At 36.2% G+C, this 21,524-nt stretch overlaps 1 protein-coding gene across 5 annotated transcripts; it reads left to right on the top strand.

Annotated features, from left to right (window-relative positions):
* Window positions 1–5,238: 5,238 nt before the first annotated feature.
* On the top strand, window positions 5,239–15,278 carry LOC116255582 (uncharacterized). 5 transcript variants are annotated; one of them, XM_050078320.1, is made up of 10 exons: window positions 5,242–5,490; window positions 5,654–6,040; window positions 7,399–7,479; window positions 7,597–8,082; window positions 9,126–9,261; window positions 9,430–9,592; window positions 10,996–11,124; window positions 12,800–12,994; window positions 14,601–14,723; window positions 14,816–15,278. In XM_050078320.1, the coding sequence occupies exons 2-10, from the start codon at window positions 5,872–5,874 to the stop codon at window positions 14,909–14,911; spliced, it is 1,578 nt and encodes a 525-aa protein (XP_049934277.1). In that variant the 5' UTR covers window positions 5,242–5,490; window positions 5,654–5,871; the 3' UTR covers window positions 14,912–15,278. The 5 variants fall into 5 exon arrangements, with proteins under 5 accessions (XP_031487313.1, XP_049934277.1, XP_049934276.1 ...); XM_050078319.1 differs by having other exon boundaries at window positions 5,242–5,528; XM_031631451.2 differs by having other exon boundaries at window positions 5,242–5,572.
* Window positions 15,279–21,524: the final 6,246 nt, after the last annotated feature.

Genomic DNA, 21,524 nt, shown 5'->3' with positions numbered 1-21,524 from the left:
CACTCATAAAATATCCCACCTACCAAACATCATGTATAAGGTCGAGAAGTTACAAAATTTTTTAAAGCATGGGCAGACAGATATGGTTTCTCTATTGGATCCTTTCGCCTTCACAGTTCAGCAAGACATACTTGAGACAGTTTCCAATTTCGTTATCCAAGGGAAAGTAGTAAAAATAGGGCTCTAGTGGTATCTTCTCCCTCCCTCCCTCTCTCTCTCTCAAAAGCCTTCACCAGAGGAGGACCACGAACTTCTAGTTCAGTTTCATACTGTTCGCACTAAGCCAGTCAGCTGAACCTGATAAAGAAACAAATGTTGTTCGTATCAAAGTTTTATTTTTTAGATAAGCAAAACAAGGCAAATGAATTATCAAATAAGCTTCCCTACTTCAAATGAGCCACATTCTTGCAACTTAATATAATAGAGAGAACAAAAAAATTGGCAAAAGTAATGAACATTTAAAGAATAAGCTTTTTCCATATTCCCAATTCACTTGTCATTGTCATCCATCCTATTTTTATATATTTAACGAACCCATCATGCCTGTTAGCATTCCAAGCTAAGATTAAATTTTGTCAACAAAGCCATTCACACAAGCGGAACCGAAGTGAGCTCGATCTCGACTAAAAAAACTTGAGCTTAAACTCGTGTCGAGCTCTATTTCAAAAACAAAACGTGCTCGAGCTCAACTCGATCAAACATATATTAAATGTTTTAAAACAGGTGCCCCTTGAGCTAATTTTTCTAACTCCACCATTGGACAAAGGATTTGGAAAGCTATAAAATGTGGTTGGTTAATCACGGGACCCATTATAGGAGAATAAAGCTTGTGGCCGACTGATCATATAAGAAAGGGCCGCCCAGACGAAATTTGCCATGCGGAGAACGAGAACACAACAGGCTGATTTCACCTTTCTCATATATACAAGTCATTTTATGTGGTGTGTTTGCAACATTAGTTGCAAAAAATATTGTGCAATCGTACTTTCGGTTTAACGTCGTATTCTGAAGCTCTCAATCGTCTCTGTTAAAGATTTTTTAGTATAGTTTGCATCGCTTTCAACCAATAATCTCTGATGTCTAAGCAGCAATTTCTTTCTGACTTGATAGCAAAAAATACATGCCCGAAATGTTCAATTCTTTTTGAAACTTGGAGGCTTTAAACCAACCCACAAGTTTGCTCAGCCAAGCAGATGGTCGCTCCAATTCCCTTTCTTAAGCCAAAAAGTTTAAAAACAGAACCTAAAAGTTTCACTTTCTATGTAAATTTCAAAAGAGATGCATGGAGGTTTTTCTTGAAGTTTCTAAGTAGATGATTTTTATTTCAAATATTTCAGCAGGACAACATATGAGGCCGGAGAAAGCGGGTCTCCGACGTTTCCTGCCGAGGGCTTCACAGCCATTAGATGCCAAAGAGGAAGCAGTGAAAAATTTTGGGACTCGTTCGAACTACATTGGTGTAAGATTCCGAGATGAAAGTGAAGCCCTTCAATTCTCTTCCTATACTTTTGTCTGTATGTTATTCATCAATGGCTTCATCGTTGGATCTTGTCACACACTTCCACAAGTTTCCTAATGTTCATTTTCTGCTTCTGTTTTTTTCCTCGATAATGAAACGGAGAAATTCAATCCCAAACCCTCACGAGCAGAGCCATTAAATCTCGTAACTCACACTCAACAAATAATGTGGTAGTGCTCTACAGCAACGGTTTAATCACTCGCAAGCAGGATTTTGTAGTGCCCACAAATATTAAAAATTTAAGAGCATATTTATCTAATCTAATCGATCGAGCATATTTCCTATAATTATTCTGCATTTAAAGTAACTGCAATGCTTTTTTTTTTTTTTCATTGTTTATGTACACTGCCAGCGTACAAATGTGATCTATATATGCAAAGTTTATTTATCAGAATATCTATGTTGAATCACTTAAGTTCATTGTGTGCTAGTGAAGTTATTAAAAGTTTATGTTGGGAAGTTCTTGATTATATGTGCTTTGAGGGAGAAGGTATTCCTAAGAGGTCGAAGTTTCTCCCCTCTTTCCCTTACCCCTTGAGGCAGAAGATATTGGGGCCCGGATGAACACACAAGGACTCTCTTCAACTCAGCATTAGAGTTTGCCACCATTTGTAGTTCAGAAGAATAATGTTCAAGAGAATTGAACTAACTCGGTCTTGTCAAGCCACCAACTCTACCAGCTATGCTACATACATATCTTTACCCCTTTTGTTAATAAATATCAAAGTCGCCTATTTTTCATCCAATAACAATACAATACTTTTTTTTTTTTTTTTCCTTCTATTGTCTTAGGTTCTCAGTCATGCTGACTACCGTTCACGTGGAAATTAAGTTTGAATTGTGAAATCCCAGTTCAATTGTGAATACAATCATTTGCGGCAAAAGCAAAACTTTTTCGATTAGAAAATTTTATTCAAACAATCATGGATATGATAAGCAGTTTTACTAGAGAAAGGTCAATGGTAGCAGTGAGAACAAAGGACCCTGCCAAAGTCATGACTGATGATGGGATGGGATGGACCAGATAACTTCAGTGACACGAAACGAAGAGACGTCATTGACACTACCAATCAAGAAAATTGTCACTAATGCTTAGGCTATGCGGCTTTCTTCATCGCTAGTGGCGCCAATTGCTGGAAATTTCAACCCGCAATGCAATTGACACGCCTCAGTTTTACCACAGTGACTTGCAAGAAGGAAAGTATATACAAGAGATTTAACCTGCGGATGAAGAAGGCACACCTTCACTGACGTGCGAGGAGACACCTCAGAAAGTTCGTCTTCCTCCTGCACCCCTGGTGACTGATGGCAGTTTTCATTGATGTGGGAGAAAGAGACGCCACACATGTTAGTCTTCTCTGACGTCTGCACCTCCATTAATGCCACTAATGATCGAAGCCTTCGCTGATGCTATTCTTTCCTGCGTTACTATTTCCTTGCGGTTTCATCACTTTAAATCCCCCTAAGACGTGTAGATCTAAGGTTTCCAAAAATTCTCAGTGGATTAAAGCAATTGAAGAAGATCGTAGAAAATGAATCTGCATCAAGCAAACACGCTCCTTAATTTTTGCCTCTTTCCCTTTCCACGACAATCAAAATTCAAAGGAGAAAATACATCTATAAAAGGTGAGTGCTGCTTTTTCGTATAAAACAAGCGAATATTCAAGGAATGAAACCGAACCATTAAAAGAAAAAGGAACAAAAAAAAAAAAAAAAAGTATAAAATCAGCTTTCCTCCGCATGTCAGCACGAGAGAGAAGTAGCGAAGAAAATAAAAGGAGAGAAGGAGTCCCCACCGCACGTCCGTTGGGTCCCGAACTCGTCAGGACGCGTTCCGAGCGTGGCGTCCGCGCCCACCTCGTTCCTCTTTCCCTCTCCCATCGGGAAGAAGAAGACGACGCAGGCTCCGCGATGAACGGTCCGCAGGTGCTGTCATTAATGACGTGTACGGCGGTCATTTAATTTCTCCCGTCCTTTTCGTCGTCTGCCTCCTTCCCCTTCCGCGTCCCGCGTAGCCGTAGGCGTTGCCATCAAGAAATATTTTTCCTTTTTCAAAAAATAAAAGAAATTTAAACACGTTGCCAACTTCACACCGAGGTCGAGAAATATTTTTCAAACACGCGCCTTTGTGTTTGATAATAGGTCCTTAGAATCATACTATTTATTTTTTTTTAAATCAAAATACTTATTTTCTTAAAAATTAAAATTAGTAAACAAACATTGGATTTTTCTTTTCAAAATTAAGAAACTGAAACTTGAAATTTTGATTAGATTTTAATTTAAGAAGAAATTATCAGGTCATAGGGCGCTCTTTATCGAGTTGGGTTGGATTGATTCAAATAAACCTATTAACTTATTTTTAATTATTATTTTAAATGTATTATATAGTTATTTGTTTTAGTTAATCACAATTATATATTAAAAAAGATATTTCTCGTTCTACAGGGCTTTGGTGGTCGGGTCGAAATCGTGTTCAAGCCCCATTTTTTATCACGGCTCGATGCTTTAAGGTGTGGATTAGATTTCTAGTTCCTTACTCTGTTCTGATTTAAAAGATTTGGATACGATAATATTAATTCATACTCTATTTTAAACGGGCAGGTAGTTTATAACTCCCTTTGAATTTCATGAGTCTGATGTTCACAGATAACGATCACACCTAATGATTCTCTGAACTTTATATAATTCCTTACCCAACCCAGTTCTTTTTTCTTTTTTTCATAAATCTAAACCTTGTCTTCATGACAAGGAATCAAACTATGTTTCTATGTTCAAATCAAATTATTGAAAGGAGGAGCACACAACGACAACGTGAAACTTTTTTTATAAGGGCAACAAAATTTCAAAAAAGTTTAAATTTACGGAAAATCATTTTGATTTTAACATAATTACCAACAATGCCAAGTATTTTCGAAACCAAATACGCCTGAGTGAGGTGGCATCCTTCCATTTCATATGCCTTGGCAAGTCTTGGGTTGTTTGGTGAAGTCTTGGGTTGTTTGGTGGAGGAGACGATATGTGAGTATTTTATGAATCTACTTTTATATATATATATATATATATATATATATATATTCGTGAAACACTAGTTTTACTATTTTATGAACCTTTTACACCAAATTCATGAAACACTCATAAAATATACTTATTAAATTATTCCTAATACCAAACATATCCTTCCTTTGTGTGTGTAACACCTGCTTACAAGGGGTGGACCAATTCGATCTCTTAGGCCCTAAGACAAGTCTACCCGCTGGTATTATGTTAATTCAAGTGGTTATTTGTAAATTCTCAATTGTTAAGCATTTCTATGTTTTTTTTCCAAAACGTTTTAGTTGTCGTTATTTTCAATAAAATAGGACGAAGAATACCACCACAAGATCCAACCTGGCGTGCCACTATTTTCCCATAATCTTCTCACGTGTGTGTTTCTGAAAAATGACTTATAAACGAAATTATTAAAATGAAGTTTAGCATTGAAAGGTTTTTTTCAATAGCGTTTTTTTTTTTTCCTTGCTTATTATTTGTAAGTAAACCTAAAATTTTAAAAGGAAAATCACACAAAATATATGGTAAATAAAAGAAGAAAAGACAAAGGCTGATGGAGAAAATTATTCAAAAGAAAAGAAGGAAGATAAGGGCCTTTTCTTTTTTGTTCTTCTTGTTCTTTCTCCCTTTACCTTCTCTCACGTGGGCAACTGTTGTCAGTCTGAGTGGATCCTCCCTACGGAGCCCTTCTCCCCCACCTCTCTCTCCCATCCATCGTTTTCACCAACCTCTTGGCTTTTCCTTATTATTGGTTTTTATTTTCTCTCTTTTGACTGTTCCCTCTTCTTCTTCTGCTTTTCACTGGCCACACACTTGTTCAAACCATCAGATTTCTAGTTTTCCTTTTCCCCCTTAGAAGAAAGCGAATGCTCTTATAACCAAGACAACCACAACAAGAAAGCGGAAAGAAGAGAGAAGAGGAGGTCAGTGGCGGTGTCTGTAGAACAAGAAGAAAAAACAAGTCACCACCATCTCTCTCTCTATCTCCCTCTTAAATGTCGAAAGGTTTGAGGGGGTTAAATTCTGTAGAGTCCTTGTACTTTTTTAAATTCTATTAATAGAAATAAATGTGTTTTTCTGCCACAGAAGACATGAACATGTAGGACATCTCTCTCTCTCTTTCTCTCTCGTGGTTGAGCCGAAGCAAAGGGAAGCGAAAGTTGCAGAAAGGTGAAGACGCGTGGTTTGTTGTTGTTGGGTACCTTGTTTTTCTTGTGGAAGAAGAACCAGATTAGTAGAGAGGGAGGGTATCTATATATATATACACATCGAGAGAGAGAGAGAGAGAGAGAGAGAGAGAGAGAATGGGAGTTTGCATATCGAAACCAGAGGGATGTGTTGGTTTAAAGGGCAAGAAAAGGAGCAGGAGGCGGAGGAAGAGGCACATCAGGAGGACTAATGACGGATCGTTGCAGAGGTTTGACGGATCGACTCCGGCGTCCGATCGCCGGTCCCTCAGCATTAACGGTCAAGGTCGGAACCTTACTATCCGAATTTTTTTGGGTTGCGTTGCAAAAGGATCGGTTTTATGCTGCTCTTGCTTCCAAAATTTTTTCCTGGTAATCGTGTTTTTTTTTTTTTTTTGAACTAGTTGATTGTCGTAAGAATGGTGATGCGGCATTTGAATTGCGAATTAGTGATATTAGTCTGGATTTTTTTAGGTCTCCATCTGTGATCAACGTAGGCAACTGAACAGGAATCTTTCTTCTATTATCTATTACTTTTATTTCGGATTACTGGTTCTTGTGCGATGTTCTATGTTACTAATCTCTAGGCAGTAGTCAAACTGTAGACGCTCTGAGGATGAGGAATTCAATTTTTAGCCATAATCGATTGATCTGATATGTTCCTCCATAGGAGATTTGATATTCGTAACTCATTGTTTTGACTTCTGAATTTTTTTTTTTTTTTAGTTAGTTTTGCTGCGGCGGCTTCTGATTAATTTTATAACAAATGGTTTGTTTTCCAAGGAAAATGCATATAAAGACGGCCCCTTTTTATTTAAAATAAGCAGAGGACCTGTCCTTGGGTCGTGCTAGAATGGGTTGCTAAATTATTTCAAAGTAAATGGGCGTTTATCTATCTGTTGTTAGCGTCGAAATGGGAGGTTTTAGTAAACGTTTACTTGGTCAATGTTTGGTTGGCACATTGCATATTGTGCTTTGCATGTTTCTTGCAGGCCGCACATTTCCTAGGCCGTCACCATCTCGAATGGTGATCTCTGCTTTCATCAATGCGCGTATGTCAATTAGTTGGGGGCCTTGGGGCTTCCATGCTCCTCGTTTCACGCAGGTGATTCATCATGTAGAGTGTTGACCCAATTGCTCGTTCTGTTGTATTTGTATGAACCATTGTTGATATATGAAGCAGGATCAGTGCTCTTCCTGCCCTTCTTCTTTTCTTGCATTTTCATCTGCTACGTTAGTGACTTAGATCAATGCTGATGAGTGAAACGAGGAGAATCATCACATTTGCTTTAAGAATATGTATGTGTTTGCAGTGTGTGTGTGTGAGAGAGAGAGAAAGAAAGAGAGAGAGTCTCCTCTCTTGTTTTGTAGCCATTCAACTTGTTGCTAATCCCCTTGTATGTGAATAGAAGATTTTTTATGCAATGTGTTTCTTTCTATGCTTACCTGGTTAACAATTGAAGATACTATTTCCACTTTGTTCTGCTGTCTACCCATCATTTAATCCCGGCATTTTCTGATCATGGAGAAGGTGGTTTCTATAAAAAGAAGCATATACTGCCCGTTAACTTAATTCAAATGTTGTTCAAAGTGATTTACTTTGTCAATTTCTAACATTGTGCCTCTATTGCAAATTGGTGACAGGGAGTACCGAGGAGGTATGGTTTGATTCCATTGCAATGCCAGACTCTGATTGTGATGATGACTTTGTTAGTGTCCTTGGAGGTAGATCATTACATGTTGAGTAGTAGAGACTTAGACAGAAACAAAGCTAGTTCTGTTGGAAAAAGTGTTTCCCTTTTCACTAGAAGAATGACTTTTACAACATTCAACTTGCTGCAGATTTGTCATGCCCCCATAGCTTGGATGGAGCATCTCGATTCAGTGTCTCTTCTATCAGTGATGCAACTTTGAGTCATGAAAGTGAAAAGTTGCCATTTGACCCTCCTGATGATAAGCGGATGGCAAAATTATCATCTGATGGAATGATTGAATCTGGTGATTCTGCTACTTTAGTGTCTGACACAAACAAAGCTAGCTTGCAGTCTAAACTTGATTGTAACATGAACAGTGGAAGATCTTCTTTGAAGCATAATGATGAAACTTTGTCATCATCTGCCGAAGATTCTGACAAGGATGATGCAAAAACATTTGACCACTGTGGAATCCTCTCAAATAGCTCATGCTTGCCTTGTCTTATTCCAACTGAAACGCCCATTGACAAGAGAAGACCACTAAGTCCTGGACCTCCAAGTGCAAGACGAAAGGCTCCTCTAAAGCTTTCTTTCAAATGGAAGTCTCTGGATGGAAGCAGTACTACTTCATTTAGTGAGTATCAGAATGCCTTTGAGTTTTAAACTTTAAGTTGATGAATTTGTTAACTGATTTTGTTATTCTCCCAGTTTCCCTAAATTGATATGTTTTTCGATTGTGCAAACAACATCACCCAAATTTATATGTGTGAAAGTACATGAAAATTTGACTGGAATCATGGATAACCTTGAAACTTTTTATCTTGATCTTTTGGACTGCACATATATTGGTTCCATCTAGAATACCCACTGATATGTTTCTAAAAATGTCATCCTCCCATTTTTCAGAATATTGAAGAACGCACACCAATGTTCAAAACTTTTCTGCTTCAGTTATTACCTGTGCATGCAAATCTCAATTTTCCCCATGGGCCCCATAGCATTGGAAAGAGCATGTTATCCACTGCTGCTACCATGTACTGTCATCATTAATGTGCAATTGACTGTGTTTCTTTATTTTCTTGCAAAAAGAACAGTCCTTGTAAGTTGTAACCATCTATAGAGTCATAAAGTCATGAATTTTTGCTCTCTATGGTGAACAACACTTCACTTCCCTTGGTGGACAGGTTATGTCCATTTTCTACTTGGTAACATCTGATATTAATTTTTCGGTGCTGGCAATACACTTAAGCAGAAATACTTGTTGCCACATCCCATATTATCTTTTTTTCTTTTTTTTATACAAAATGAATGTCAGTAAATGTCGATAGTGACAATGTTAGGTTTACATTTCTCATTGGTGTTCCTGATGGTTGAAGCTTGAACTATGTAACTCCATCAATTCATGGACCACTTGTGAGGAGCAAGTAGAGGTACGCGAGACCAAGTGATCAGTTGATGATGAATTCTTATTACTCATTCTGTGTTGGTGAAAAACTTTGATGCATTTTGTATATGTGAGGCTCATTGTTCAAATTCTTTGAATGGTTTTGCAAGTTGGAGTATTTAATCAGCCTGCTTGTCATTGTAAAGTTATTAGAATTATTATTCTCAGATATTCAGAGCAGGAATCTGGGTCTGTTAAACTTTAAGTCTTTAACTTGATGTTTCTATTTTCAGTTTCTTCGAAGAGTTTTATACAGAGGCCAATAGCTGGTTCTCAGGTTCCATTTTGTCCTCTAGAGAAAGGAATGTCAGATTGCTGGTCTCAGATAGAACCTAGAACTTTCAAGGTTCGAGGAGATAACTATCTTAGGTACATTATTGAAATTCTATACAAATGAGTACATGACTTTGTCAATACTAGCTCATGTTTAAATGTTTTGCAGTGACCTAGGATTGGATAGTAACTCTTTGTTAATCTACATTCTCCAAAAGTTATTCTGTAGTCTCAAAGGGCTAATATCTTTCTTGTCTTTGTCAGGGATAAAAAGAAAGAATTTGCTCCAAATTATGCAGCATTTTACCCTTTCGGTGTTGATGTTTTCCTGTGTCAAAGAAAAATTGAGCATATTGCTCGTTTTGTCAATCTCCCCAACCTGAGTTCATTTGGAAAGGTTCCTCCAATTCTAGTAGTGAACGTTCAGGTAATTAGCTGTAAGCATGTTACTTCTTGCTGTATATAAGTAGGCCCTGTCTTTGTACCTACTTTGTGTCATTGTTTATGCAAAGAACTTTTTTAGACATGGACCAGAAACTCTCTGTCATTCTCTCTTTCCATATGATAAGAATATTTTTGCTATGGAAAGGTTGAACTGTATAAAGAAAGGTGGATTGACTGTTTTTACTTCCAGACTTCAGCTTACTCTATCTATCCTTTTTTATCTCAGAGCCATAAAACTTGCTTGTATTCTTTTAAACATTCTCCTAGAACTACTCTTTAAAGTTTAAACCCATGTACTGGTTGATGGAGATAATGGAGGTGTGTGAATAAAGCTTGTGAGTTGAATTTTGTCAAGGCTAATGCTCCTTGTGTTGATTCAGTGCACGTGCTTTATTCTAACAATTATCTGATTTGAAACACAATGCCTTTCCCTTGAGATTATGATGCCTAAAAGGGTTTTCTTTAGATAAAGCCTCATTGTATGGGTATGCATCTATTAAATGAACTTCAAGGCAATGCTTATTTTATTTTGAATTCTTAATCTTCAACCCACGGTTGGCATTTCTGGGACATGGTCTTAGAACGGCAATGTTGAAATCAATGACACAGGCAAGTTAAATCAGGAACTTGGACAAGTCATGTTTTTTATTTAATTTATAAAAAAATCAATAAAAGGCATAATTTTATGACTTTATATAGAAACAAATACTCTTCTTTAAGTCGATCATAAATAGACAAAGTCCTGTCAGGTAACATTCTACATTAGCTAATGACAACGTGAGAATAGCCAAAACTAGACAGAAATATTACAGGTTCTTTGTTAACTAACGGAACTCTATATTGATAACATAAAGCCTGTGGCTGTGTGCAACAATGTGAAAATTTGTAATCTAATATTGAAAAATGAAAAACAAGCATCTGGAAAAGTCTTGGCTTACAGAGTGCACAGTCAGTTTAGGAAAGGGGGAGAGGGTTAGAGAGTGAGCGAAGGAAACCTTAAATCAGTGAAACTCACCTAAAAAATATTAATCAGCACTGCTAGAAAGCTCTTCTCTTGCTAAGAAGTATTGAAGAAGAGAGGGATTAGCCATGGTGATGCATTCTTCTCTTTCTCCCCACCACCCAAAACCCTCTATGCCATGTAGCCCTTTGTCTGAGACCTCTGTTTCATTCCTTTTCTTCCAAATTATTACAATCTTCGTGACTTCGTTTACCAACCATGCTACAACCTTTCTTTTTATACCCTGCACCCTTTTGTTGATTCTGCTGATGTTTTTTGTTTATGGTCTTCCCTGTAAATCGTGGGTGTCACTATACTAAACAGCACCATTTTTTTCTGCTTTTCAGTATTCTGTATAGATGTTTGTTGAAAGATGGTTTCCACAGGTACCTTTGTATCCGGCAACACTCTTCCAGAATGAAACAGATGGAGAAGGCATGAGCATTGTTTTGTATTTTAAAATTTCAGATAGTTATTCTAAAGAACTTCCGGCGCATTTCCAAGATAGCATCTTGGTATGATGGGAATGTTACAGTCTCTATTTCTATATGTATTCTGCTTGAAGATTAAGTTAGTCATTTCTAATTTTAGGACAGTTTGTCCTATTAGCATTACTGAGTATTTTATCCTTATCTTAGTTTTCCTAATTGATGCCATCATGTTTTGATCTCTAAGTAACTTGGCAGTGAGTACATAACAACAACCTGTGACAGACTTTATAATAGGAACACGGCTCGTAGAAAACCTTTTGGTTGATGAAAGTATCTTGAGAGTTGAGACAATTTGTTGATTGAACATGGTTACTAAAAGTGGGTAGTCCACTGCTAGGGCTATTCTTTCCCAATTTGTTTAACTAATTTGTGTTGCTAATTTTTTTATGTTTGGTGTTGGTAGATGAGTCATAATCATACGTTTTTGTTTCAGTCATTTGTCTTGCTTATTCACATCTGACATATTATCTGCGAAAGTTCCACATTTGTGCTGTGATTTTTATGTTTTTAAAGTTGAAGATAATTTCATATTTCGTTGTGTTTTTGAAAATAGTCATCATGCAACTATATAATTTTTATTGTTGCTTTTACATTCTACAACATTATATATCCATGCTTTCAGAGAGAAAGAGAGAGAGAAAGAGAGTAAAAACACTACCACATAAAACCTTAATTATCGAAATAGGAACATTTAGTCACAGCCACTCAGTCTAGTTACTAGTCATCCAACTAGTCCTTTCCATCAAAGTCTGAACTCTGAAGGCCCATTCTGGGGAACTAGGTTGCCGAGTAGGCTGATTAGTTGTTGATTTGGCCCCTTAAGTTATCCTGAATTTGGTATATCTGACGGTTATTCTTCTTTCCTTTTTTTGAGGGTAAGATAAACCTGGAATGTTAAAAAACTGTTGTGAAAGGTAAAAACAAGGCCCTTTCTATGTTCTGGGGCTCTCACTTGAGACTTTACAAATATTTGTAAGTTATAAAACCCAAACCATGCCTCTCCCTTTCCCATGATCATGTTATGTTACATAAGTATTAATTTGTGATTCAAGTTTAATAACTTATTGTTTAAAGATAAAGAAGACGGTAAAATACAGCCATAGTTGTCGCATTATAGCTTTATGTGCACAAGTTTTATGGGTCACCTACCATGGCCTTTTGTAATGTTATCCTTCATGACATCCATGAATTTATCGAGAACTAAATAGATTTGTTGAGAAAGTATTAATGAATTACAAAACCAATAGATGTTATATATTTAAATTCTTTTAATAATAATTAAGTGGTTTCAATAAGTGCAACCAATTTTGATGTTAAAATAAAAATCACAAATTGTGCACAAAATGCCAAAAAATGTGCTCTGTCTGTTTTGCTTACTTAGTAGAAACTACTGTGCTTGGTACTTGTTATTTTTCTTCAGCAATAAATGAGAAGTTCAGCGCAACCTTGGAAGATGAGCCATGAATTGCATATTAAACTTCAGAAGATAAAGGCTTTTATATGCAACTTCCTTTCTTTAAAACTTATGTGCTGAAACTCAATGTTGACCATGTGAACGCAGTTAATAAATTTGTTAACTTTAGGCTCTAAAACCTTTGTATGTGATTTTTTGTATTCCTGTCTGATGAGCTTGAAGCAACAATTCATTGCTTGACACCTTTTACTATCTCTTGATTTTTTACTGTTTCTTCCAAGACAGAGGCTAATCAATGATGAAACGGAAAGGATCAAAGGATTTGCTGTAGATACAGTATTACCATTTCGAGAAAGATTAAAGATTTTGGGTCGTGTTGTGAATGTGGATGATCTTCATCTAAGTGCTGCAGAGAAGAAAATCATGCACGCTTATAACGAAAAGCCTGTCCTTTCTCGACCTCAACATGATTTTTACTTGGTAAAATTTTGTTGCTTCACATTTATTTCATCCTTTTGCAAGTTTGCATTTGTTATCTTACTTTTCTACTTGTTTATAATCGTTGACATTTTGGAGGTTCAAGTTCTCTTGTTTGAGCTGTCTTGATATGTTTTGATCTTACAATTTGATTTTTTGTTTTGCACTAATTACTATACATTATTTTGATATTTTCTTCTTAAGTTGTGTTGTACTTTTTGTTACATGTTCTGTTCCAATACCTTATGAGGTTTTACTTTTTATCAGATGTGCCACATGATGTGATAAAATCATAGTTTCTTGCTTTCAAGTGCTTCTCTTCATTCAAATTTGTTGCATTGATGTACTCTGAAATTTGTACTTATCTGGCATTATTGTAGAACAGCAAAAATAATCCTTGATGTGAACTAGTTACTTCAAGGAGAGCGCAACCTACTCTAGCACAGAAACTGTTTTATGAATGGCCTACTTGGTATGGAAGTGGAAATAAGATGGAATCAAAGATGAGTCAATGTAAATGGGCTGAAAACTATAAATATGGTATCTAGGATTTGTTTGAGAGCTCACGTTTCATGATGTTGTGGGGCTTCATGAATTCCCTGATGCCTACCACCATTTAAGAGTGATATGAAGTCCAGATGATGGGCTGGAACTTGACATTCCAAATGCTTAACGTAACCTTGTAAATACTGACAAGTCAAAGGCTGTTTGCCTGCCTCAATTTTGGTCATTTGATGCGCATTCCCTGTTGATTGTTTGGAAGCTGGCAGTGGCCAGTAGTCAGTGAGATGGTAACTCCACGATGTTGGAAAATTTTGGTTTTGGCAAGTACCAAAGCTTTGAGATCCTGAGAAATGGCATCTCAAGCAAAATACTAAAATCCCGAAAGTCACATACAAAACCATCCCCAATGAAATGAAGGAAAAGGGACTCAAGGGATGATGTTTGAGAACAAGTGCAAAATGTATTCTTTTTAGATATTTAATAGAGCATGTACGTGTGAAACATGCATTTTGAATGCTGCATAACTTCAAAGCTATTTGGTCGAACTAAAAATGTTTGTGCTGCAGAGAGGAATTCAAATAAATAGGTTCTACCCTTCCTTTAGTACACTGAAGAAGGAATGGTACAGATGACATATTGAGATGTTCAATGTTTGACATGCTAGACATTGAAAAACTTATCCTTCAGATATAAGTGAATTGATGATTTTCTTCTTTGAAGTTCCTTGGCATCCTTGCGTACATCTTTTTCATGTTTGTTGATTGCTTTTCTTCAATTTTTTTTTTTCTGTTTGTACTTCTATTGATTAGTTTAAAAAGCTTATATTCTGCATTCGATTTAATTGCTGGCATGTAGCGGCATTTATGGCTCAAAGAGGGTAGTATGGGCATTTTCGGTGTACTGTATGCATATGAATATGTTCTTTGCATACCTGCTGTAGCTTCGGCTCGGCAACAATTTGCGATGATTAGGAATTGCACACGCTGGATTGGTTAACTGTAGAAAATGGCCGTGGGTTTAGTTAATCTTTCCTTTACCTTCAATTTGTCAATGATTTCATTTATAAGTGACTGAACATGTTTATTGTTCTTAATTATGGTTTCAGGGTCCAAATTATTTTGAGATTGATTTGGACATGCATCGATTTAGTTACATCTCTAGAAAAGGGTTTGAAGCATTTCAAGACAGACTGAAAGTGTGTGTCTTGGATGTTGGCTTGACGATCCAGGTAAGATCTTACAAAACAAGTTGATGGTATGTGTAATCTCAGAAATCAAGTTGAGAAGCTAACTGAATTGATAAGGATCTTCACTGGTACAGGGAAATAAAGCTGAAGAATTGCCGGAGCGAATATTATGTTGCATCCGGTTGAATGGAATTGACCGCACAAAGTATGACCAACTTGTGACCGTGTAGCTGCAGCAATTTTCTGAAACTGGAGGTCCATTTCAATGATAAGATTTGCTTCAAATAGAGCCAGATGGAAATGCACTTCAGACTTGCAGCTGCATGCTCGTCTGGGTTAGTTGCGGACTCATCCCATCGGCAACGCTTGGTTAATGCAAAGGCCCCTGGAACGTAGAGAGATGAAAATGAGACTAGATCAATTTCAAATAAATAAAACTGCGGGGCCCCAGAAAGGAGAAAAATTAATATGCTGGATGTAGGCGATGGTTTCATTAGATATAATCAGCCTACTGATCTAATTATTCTTTCTCCTTGTATACTGTTTAATGCAAATTCTAATTCATTCTAATTGATGAAACAAGTTTTTCCTTGTTCATTTATGTGGTTCTTTTGTGTCTGTGTGTAAGAGGCACAGTTAAACCGTTGGAACAAATATGGTTCTCGGTTTTTTATTATTGGCGAGGTTTTTCGTGGTTATTAATGGTAAGTTTGTTTTTTTCTTGGAAATTTTCGAGAAGTTAAAAAATTAAATGAATAAAGATAACAGAAAATAATATTCGAAATTTGATACATTTTTTTTATTTTCACAAAAACATTGACCAAATTTAAAATATTTAATAATATGTTTAAATAAACTTTAAACAAAGAAAAATTGAAATCATCAACACCACAGCCTACCTGTTCCTGTCCATGGTCAGGTTTACATAGGAAAGTTTAAGCTTAACAAGGGTTTCACATGGCCCACTTTCTTAAGTTTCATGAGGAGCATTGCTCCTCATGCTTTTGCTGAGAAATTTCATTTTGTATTCTCTCAAACCTTGCACCCGGACAAAGTGTTTCAACTTAATAGATATTTGTCAAGAACTAAACAAGAAGTCAAGATTTTGAAGCGGCATGTTGGACAGTTGGAGACCAACTTTGAGCCCAATTGAGTTCCTGCAGAATAATTTAGGTGACTTTTTCCAAGTTCTTTTGTCTGTTAAGAGCTCCAAGCACTTGGGCTGGCCTAGCTTAAAGACTTTCAAGTTGGAAGAAGTCAAAGGATTGTGTAAGAAAAAAATATTATGTTAATCAAAAGCATATGTTCTTAAGTCGTATCAAAAGCTCAAATGGTTTTCTTTTTAGTTGGTGAATCCTGCATTGAAACCATACATAAAAGTACACTGCCAATCTTAAATAGATGTGATTCGGGGGTCATATAAAAGGTTGAAAAACGAGTGGTGACTTGGTCTCCTCCATTCTCTTCTAGACGAAGGAAAGGGGAGAATCTGGTAAAGCTCTACTGTTGTTCTGCAATTTCAAGAGGTACGTTCAGATTTGAAGTTGCACAAAAAGAGGAAAACTAAAAGGGTGTTTGATAAGAAGAACATTGAGTTTTCTAGAATATATCTTATTGGAAGTATATATTCTTAAAATACATTGAGCAATTATGACTTTTTCCTTTTTCCAATTTAGCAGTTGAAAACTGAATATAATTCCTCCGTGTTTTATGGAGTAAGAACATATCGTTTTCTGGACGTGGCTCAGGAACATGTATTCTAAGAACATATTGTTCTTCTTATCAAATACCCTATAAACTTGACTAACCATTGGACATCACAAAGCCATTTGGGTCTAAGACTCCAATCCTTTTAAAGCAACAAACTAGAGGTTGTTCATAGATTTATGAGTCTTGGAATGTCGAGAGCCTCTTTAACTTTGTGAGTCCAATTTTCAAAGGGTCCATTTGAATACCTGGAACTTTACTGTCGAGGGGAAATAAAAGTTCAAATTGAGTGGAAAGTTCAACCACGAAACAAACATGCAACCAAACACACAGAACTTTTCCTGCAGATATGGAACTTTACTCTATCTAAATAGGTGGAACTTTATTCTTGTGGTTTTTTCCTTTTACCATTGAAGTGCATGCAACTTTTTTAATTTACGAAATAACCATTGTTAGAAACAAATGGTATTTAAGTTCCATGCATAAACAAACAAGATACTATAATATCCGAAACAGAAATTCTAAGAAATCAAACAAATGAGGGTATACGGAAAGTGAAATGAAATTCCACATTACCTTGCATTCTGATGCCCGGGCATTTAGGTCAAAGTATTCAATTATTATTTAGGAGACTATTTGGCATTAAGAATATAGTGTAAGTGTTACATAAACCTGCCCCAAAATTTGGGCAAATTGATGTAACACTTGAACAAGTACACTCACGTGATGTTCCCAATGCCAAACGGCCCCTAAAGGATAGAGCAGACAACAAGTTCTCATGAGCGCAAGACTAACTGCTTCACGCTTTTCTGAGATTTAGCTCCACATTTGGAGCCAAAGAGAAACTTTATTTTGATGGGTTCCTCAATTGTTCTTTTGAAAAAAAAAAAAAAAAAAAAAAAAAAAAAAAAAAAAAAACAATGCCACTGACCAACGTGCTAAGACAAGAAAAGAATAATACAGACAGGTGAAATTTTTGTGACTTCATCAAAGTTCCTTTCGCTCCTAAAAGCACTGTATTCTGGATGCATTTATTCTCTTTTTATTCTCAGTAGGTACAAAGCATATCTTCCACTAATCCTTTTCCTTCTCAAGAAAAAGGAGAGATGGTCAATGAGAGTTGTGAAAGTGTTGAGGTCAAGTCAAGATTATAAATCAAGTCCCTTCTTATCATCCGGTACAGTTCTTCCTCGTGGTACTGTTCAGGAAAGCATGGCGGTCAGTGATCATTAAGAATTTACTTCTCGTGGGCAGACTCATAAAATAATCAACAAGAGTTTATATTATATATATATATATATATATGAGAGAGAGAGAAAGAGAGAGAACAGAAAATCAGTTAAGTAATAGGGAAGCAATCTTTGCTTCCACGACGGGCTAGCAATTTATGAAGTTTCAAAAGGGATCAAGCTTGAGTAAGCAGTAAACAATTTGGTTCTCCTAGGGTTTCTTTCTCTATGCTTTCCTTGAAAACAACACAGGGTTAATGGTAGACATGCCATGAGTGAAAGTGCCTGCCATCCTGACGTGTGATAATATTGTTCATATTTTCATTTTTGTCTACATTCATTACTTTTTAGGAAAATGAGAGAAAGATCATATATATATATATATCCAATCAATTAGTCTATTTCAATCTCATACTTATTTATTTTTGTAAAAAGATTAAGAGGGGCATATAGATGACATCTTCATCTAACCAAATTTTCATCTTTTATGAAAAACCAAGTTCTTTAATGAGCCCTCCAAACTTCATTTATTTGTTTGGGTAACACAACCAAAACGTTGTTTTCTATAGATAGCTTGAGGGGATCAAGTTTTTCATTCTCTTTTACAAAATTCGAAGTTTTGTCAAAGTATGAGTAATGCCAATTTCTATAAAGGTATGCTTCACGTTTAGAACAACATAATAACTAATATTAACATCTGATAGGATAATATCAGCTTAAAAATTTCTAACTTTTGAGTACTAAAATTTTATAAAACATTACTTCCACTAATGAAAAGTTAATTTTTCATAATGTTTGCAATTTTTAGCTATTAAGATCACATCTATCCAAACGAGTTTACAGAAAAAAAAAACTAAAAAATCAGTTCATCCGGTTAAAATTAATGTTCATTGAGCCTACTCATTTCTATATATGCATGACAAACAAGTGGTTCGTTTGGACTGGACATTGAAAGCCAAAGGAAGCGAGTTTGCTTATTCAAAGTATGAGTAATGCCAATTTCAATATGAAATCTTCAAATAAGCTAATCTAATTCAGACAAGATTCATTGGAAGCACTTTTGATGATTTTCTCAATCAATGACCTTCAGTATCTACTGAAGAACCATTAAAAAAACAATGACAATTGCAAATTGATGAGTTCCTTCATTCAATCAATTCCAATTTCTTCGTTTCCATCAGAGCTTAGCTTGACGAGTTCCCTTTAAGAAAGCACTCGCAAAGCAAACAAAGCCATGAGCAAAGCGTAGGATTGTTTAGAATCACTCTGATGTACTATCACAAGAAGGAAACTCATATTGATGGACAATTTTCATTGATCAAACTAGAAGACACAGCTGCAATTCCACACATTATAAACCTAGCTACTGCTATTGGAGTGTACGCATTGGCAAATACGTATTGCCTTAGCCCTTCGTTGATATGAATATAGGCTTGATATAGGGTAGTTTTTCTTTTCTTTTTTTTTTACTTTTAAAATCAATTTAAGAAAATTTAAATTATTTTTATAATTTTTAAATTTTTAAAAATGGAATGTTATAAGCCCATACATAATTAATATGTATCAACCAATACACCCTACCAGTAAGCAAACCAATAATTTCTACATTGCCTATATATCATATAAGACCTTAGTAACAACTAAAATGAATTCGATTCAACGAGCTTGAGTAATCAATCTCTTTCTTTATCTTATACACACAAGAGTCGGATGAAACCACACGCCCCCTCTTTCCACTTTTTTCTTTGTATTTCTTATATATATATGTGTGTGTGTAAGGGATGAAAATCAGATCTCTTAAATTCAAGTTGAAAAGTGTTTGAAATGATAGATTCTAATGTGTTTATAAACACTAATTTAACATAAATCATGCTTAGTTCAAGTCATTTTTGTAAAAAAAAAAAAAAAGATTTTTATACTATCAAAATTTTGATGTTACAAGTGCCTTTCATGTTTTTTATTATTAAAAAATGTATTATTTAAGTAAGAAAACAATTGATTTAATATATATATTTTCCATCAAATCAGTCTTAAGATGATATCTATAAGGTTAGATTTCAATAAAAATATTTGAATAGTTAATTTTAATAGGCCTGGTTTTTACCAACTTTTTTATATATATGTATATGTTTAGAGTTACCAAGCTCACTAGGTCGTCGATCTTTTATGATGGATGGGTTGATAGAAAAACAAGAAGAAAAAGATGTAAACTAGTACTAGATGAAAGAGATGATAAAATACTATCACTTTTTTTTTATTATTTTTTTTTTGTCTACTGTCCATGACAATAGAGTATATGCTTTTATGGGTGCATTGGGCATTGGTTGACTTTATATATATATATATATATATGTGTGTGTGTGTGTGAAGTTAAAAACTGAAAATATGTTGTTAAGACAAGGTCGCCAAATCGCATTAGGGACAAATTTGTGGTGCTGCGCAGTAGTTGATGATACTTTTATTAGCAAAGTTTTTTTTTTTTTTTCTTTGGACATTAGTTTTCATTAAATTTTCAACTGTAAGCATTTAATAAAACTGAAATAGACAGAGAGAGAGGTGAGGCATATGGGCAGCCATGATTTGACTCCTATCATCATTATTCTTTAGTGAAGACAAGCCACGGCCTGCAACCAAGCAGAAGAAGAGATAGTTGAAACAAGCAATTAATTGACCAAAGAGGCTTCATATCCGAATGAAGGAAGCTATATGTCAATCAAAACGCACCAACATGGGTTGTCAAGATTTAAGGCATGATCGGGAAGGTAGAAGGGAAAGAGATGTTGGATCAGAGCAAAGATTGGGCAACTGAAATGCAGCAATCATGTCAATCAGGCAAAAAGGAAAAGAAGTTGGTTAAGAAATTGCCCATTTGGTGATGGGCAGCCATGAAAGGGAAAGAGGAAGATGATGATGACATTATCTGCAGGCTTGTGGACCATTGCTTTGCCTCTGGATTACCAGAGCAAGGCAGACAGAGAGCTTTGCCATGACAAGAAGTGTCTGCTCAAAATCGGTGCATTTCTCGACCTCATCTTCCCCAATAAACTCGGGGCCGATCTGAAGAATCTTGTGGTTCTGAAACACTGTTGGGCCGGGAGCTCCTGAACCACTAATGGTGTCAAGGCTTGGAAGGTAGTCCACGGAACCAGGCACCTCCCTCCCCCACCACAAGAAGTTTCAACCACACAGACAGTGACTCTTTTTGGGGTGAAATAGTCGAACTGGTTGTAATGTGAACTCATGTTGGCATATAAATCTCCTCCGCTGATACAATTTTCAAAGGAACGCCCGTAATGTCTCGAAACCTCACCAACAACAAAATATTATGTATTTCAGTGCTGACCGTTTGCCGGGAAGATCTTAACAAACATATTTTTATGACCATAGTAGATTAAACTATTTTGTAAATAGGACAGTTCAAATCTGAATGCTGGATTTTGCCGGATACCAGAGACGTGGCCTGTTTTTAAATCGTTAAATGGGTCTGGTAGGGGCTTCATGGCAAGTATGAGGGCCTGCGGGTTGCTGGAGAAGGGGCAGCATTGGCAATGTGAGGCAGGGTTGGAGCCAGGAGGAGGTGCGGTGGTGACTGCGACAACGAGTGCGGGCGGGGGCGGAGCCAAGGGAAGGCCACATCCACATGGGCCCTAACCTCACCCCAATTTTTAAAAAAAAAAAACATTAGTTATCCTACATGAAAATTTTGAAAGACAATATTTTCGCCTAAGTAGAAACTTTAATTCGACTCCCCTCATGAAAAATTTGTTGTCCACCCTGGGCACCGGAGCTGAGTGAAGTCGAGAGTTGTGATGGTGCAACCTACAGGCTGCTGTAGTAGGGCAGGAGTCTAGAGTAGGGAGGTGTGGTGGCGATAGAGAGGTGCGACAACAAGGGCACACGCTGGAGC

The sequence above is a fragment of the Nymphaea colorata genome, chromosome 6 (genome assembly GCF_008831285.2).
Source record: "Nymphaea colorata isolate Beijing-Zhang1983 chromosome 6, ASM883128v2, whole genome shotgun sequence".
Taxonomy (NCBI): Eukaryota; Viridiplantae; Streptophyta; class Magnoliopsida; order Nymphaeales; family Nymphaeaceae; genus Nymphaea; species Nymphaea colorata.
The sequence above is the reverse complement of the archived record's forward strand: the minus strand, read 5'-3'. Positions and strand labels throughout refer to the sequence as shown.

Bases quoted from the DNA above. Each gene is read 5' to 3' on its own strand.
- LOC116255582 (XM_050078320.1), top strand. From the start codon at position 5,872: ATGGGAGTTTGCATATCGAAACCAGAGGGATGTGTTGGTTTAAAGGGC. The intron at 7,480-7,596 runs GTAGATCATTAC...AACTTGCTGCAG, and splicing joins CTTTGTTAGTGTCCTTGGAG to ATTTGTCATGCCCCCATAGC. The intron at 12,995-14,600 runs GTAAAATTTTGT...TTATGGTTTCAG, and splicing joins CTCAACATGATTTTTACTTG to GGTCCAAATTATTTTGAGAT.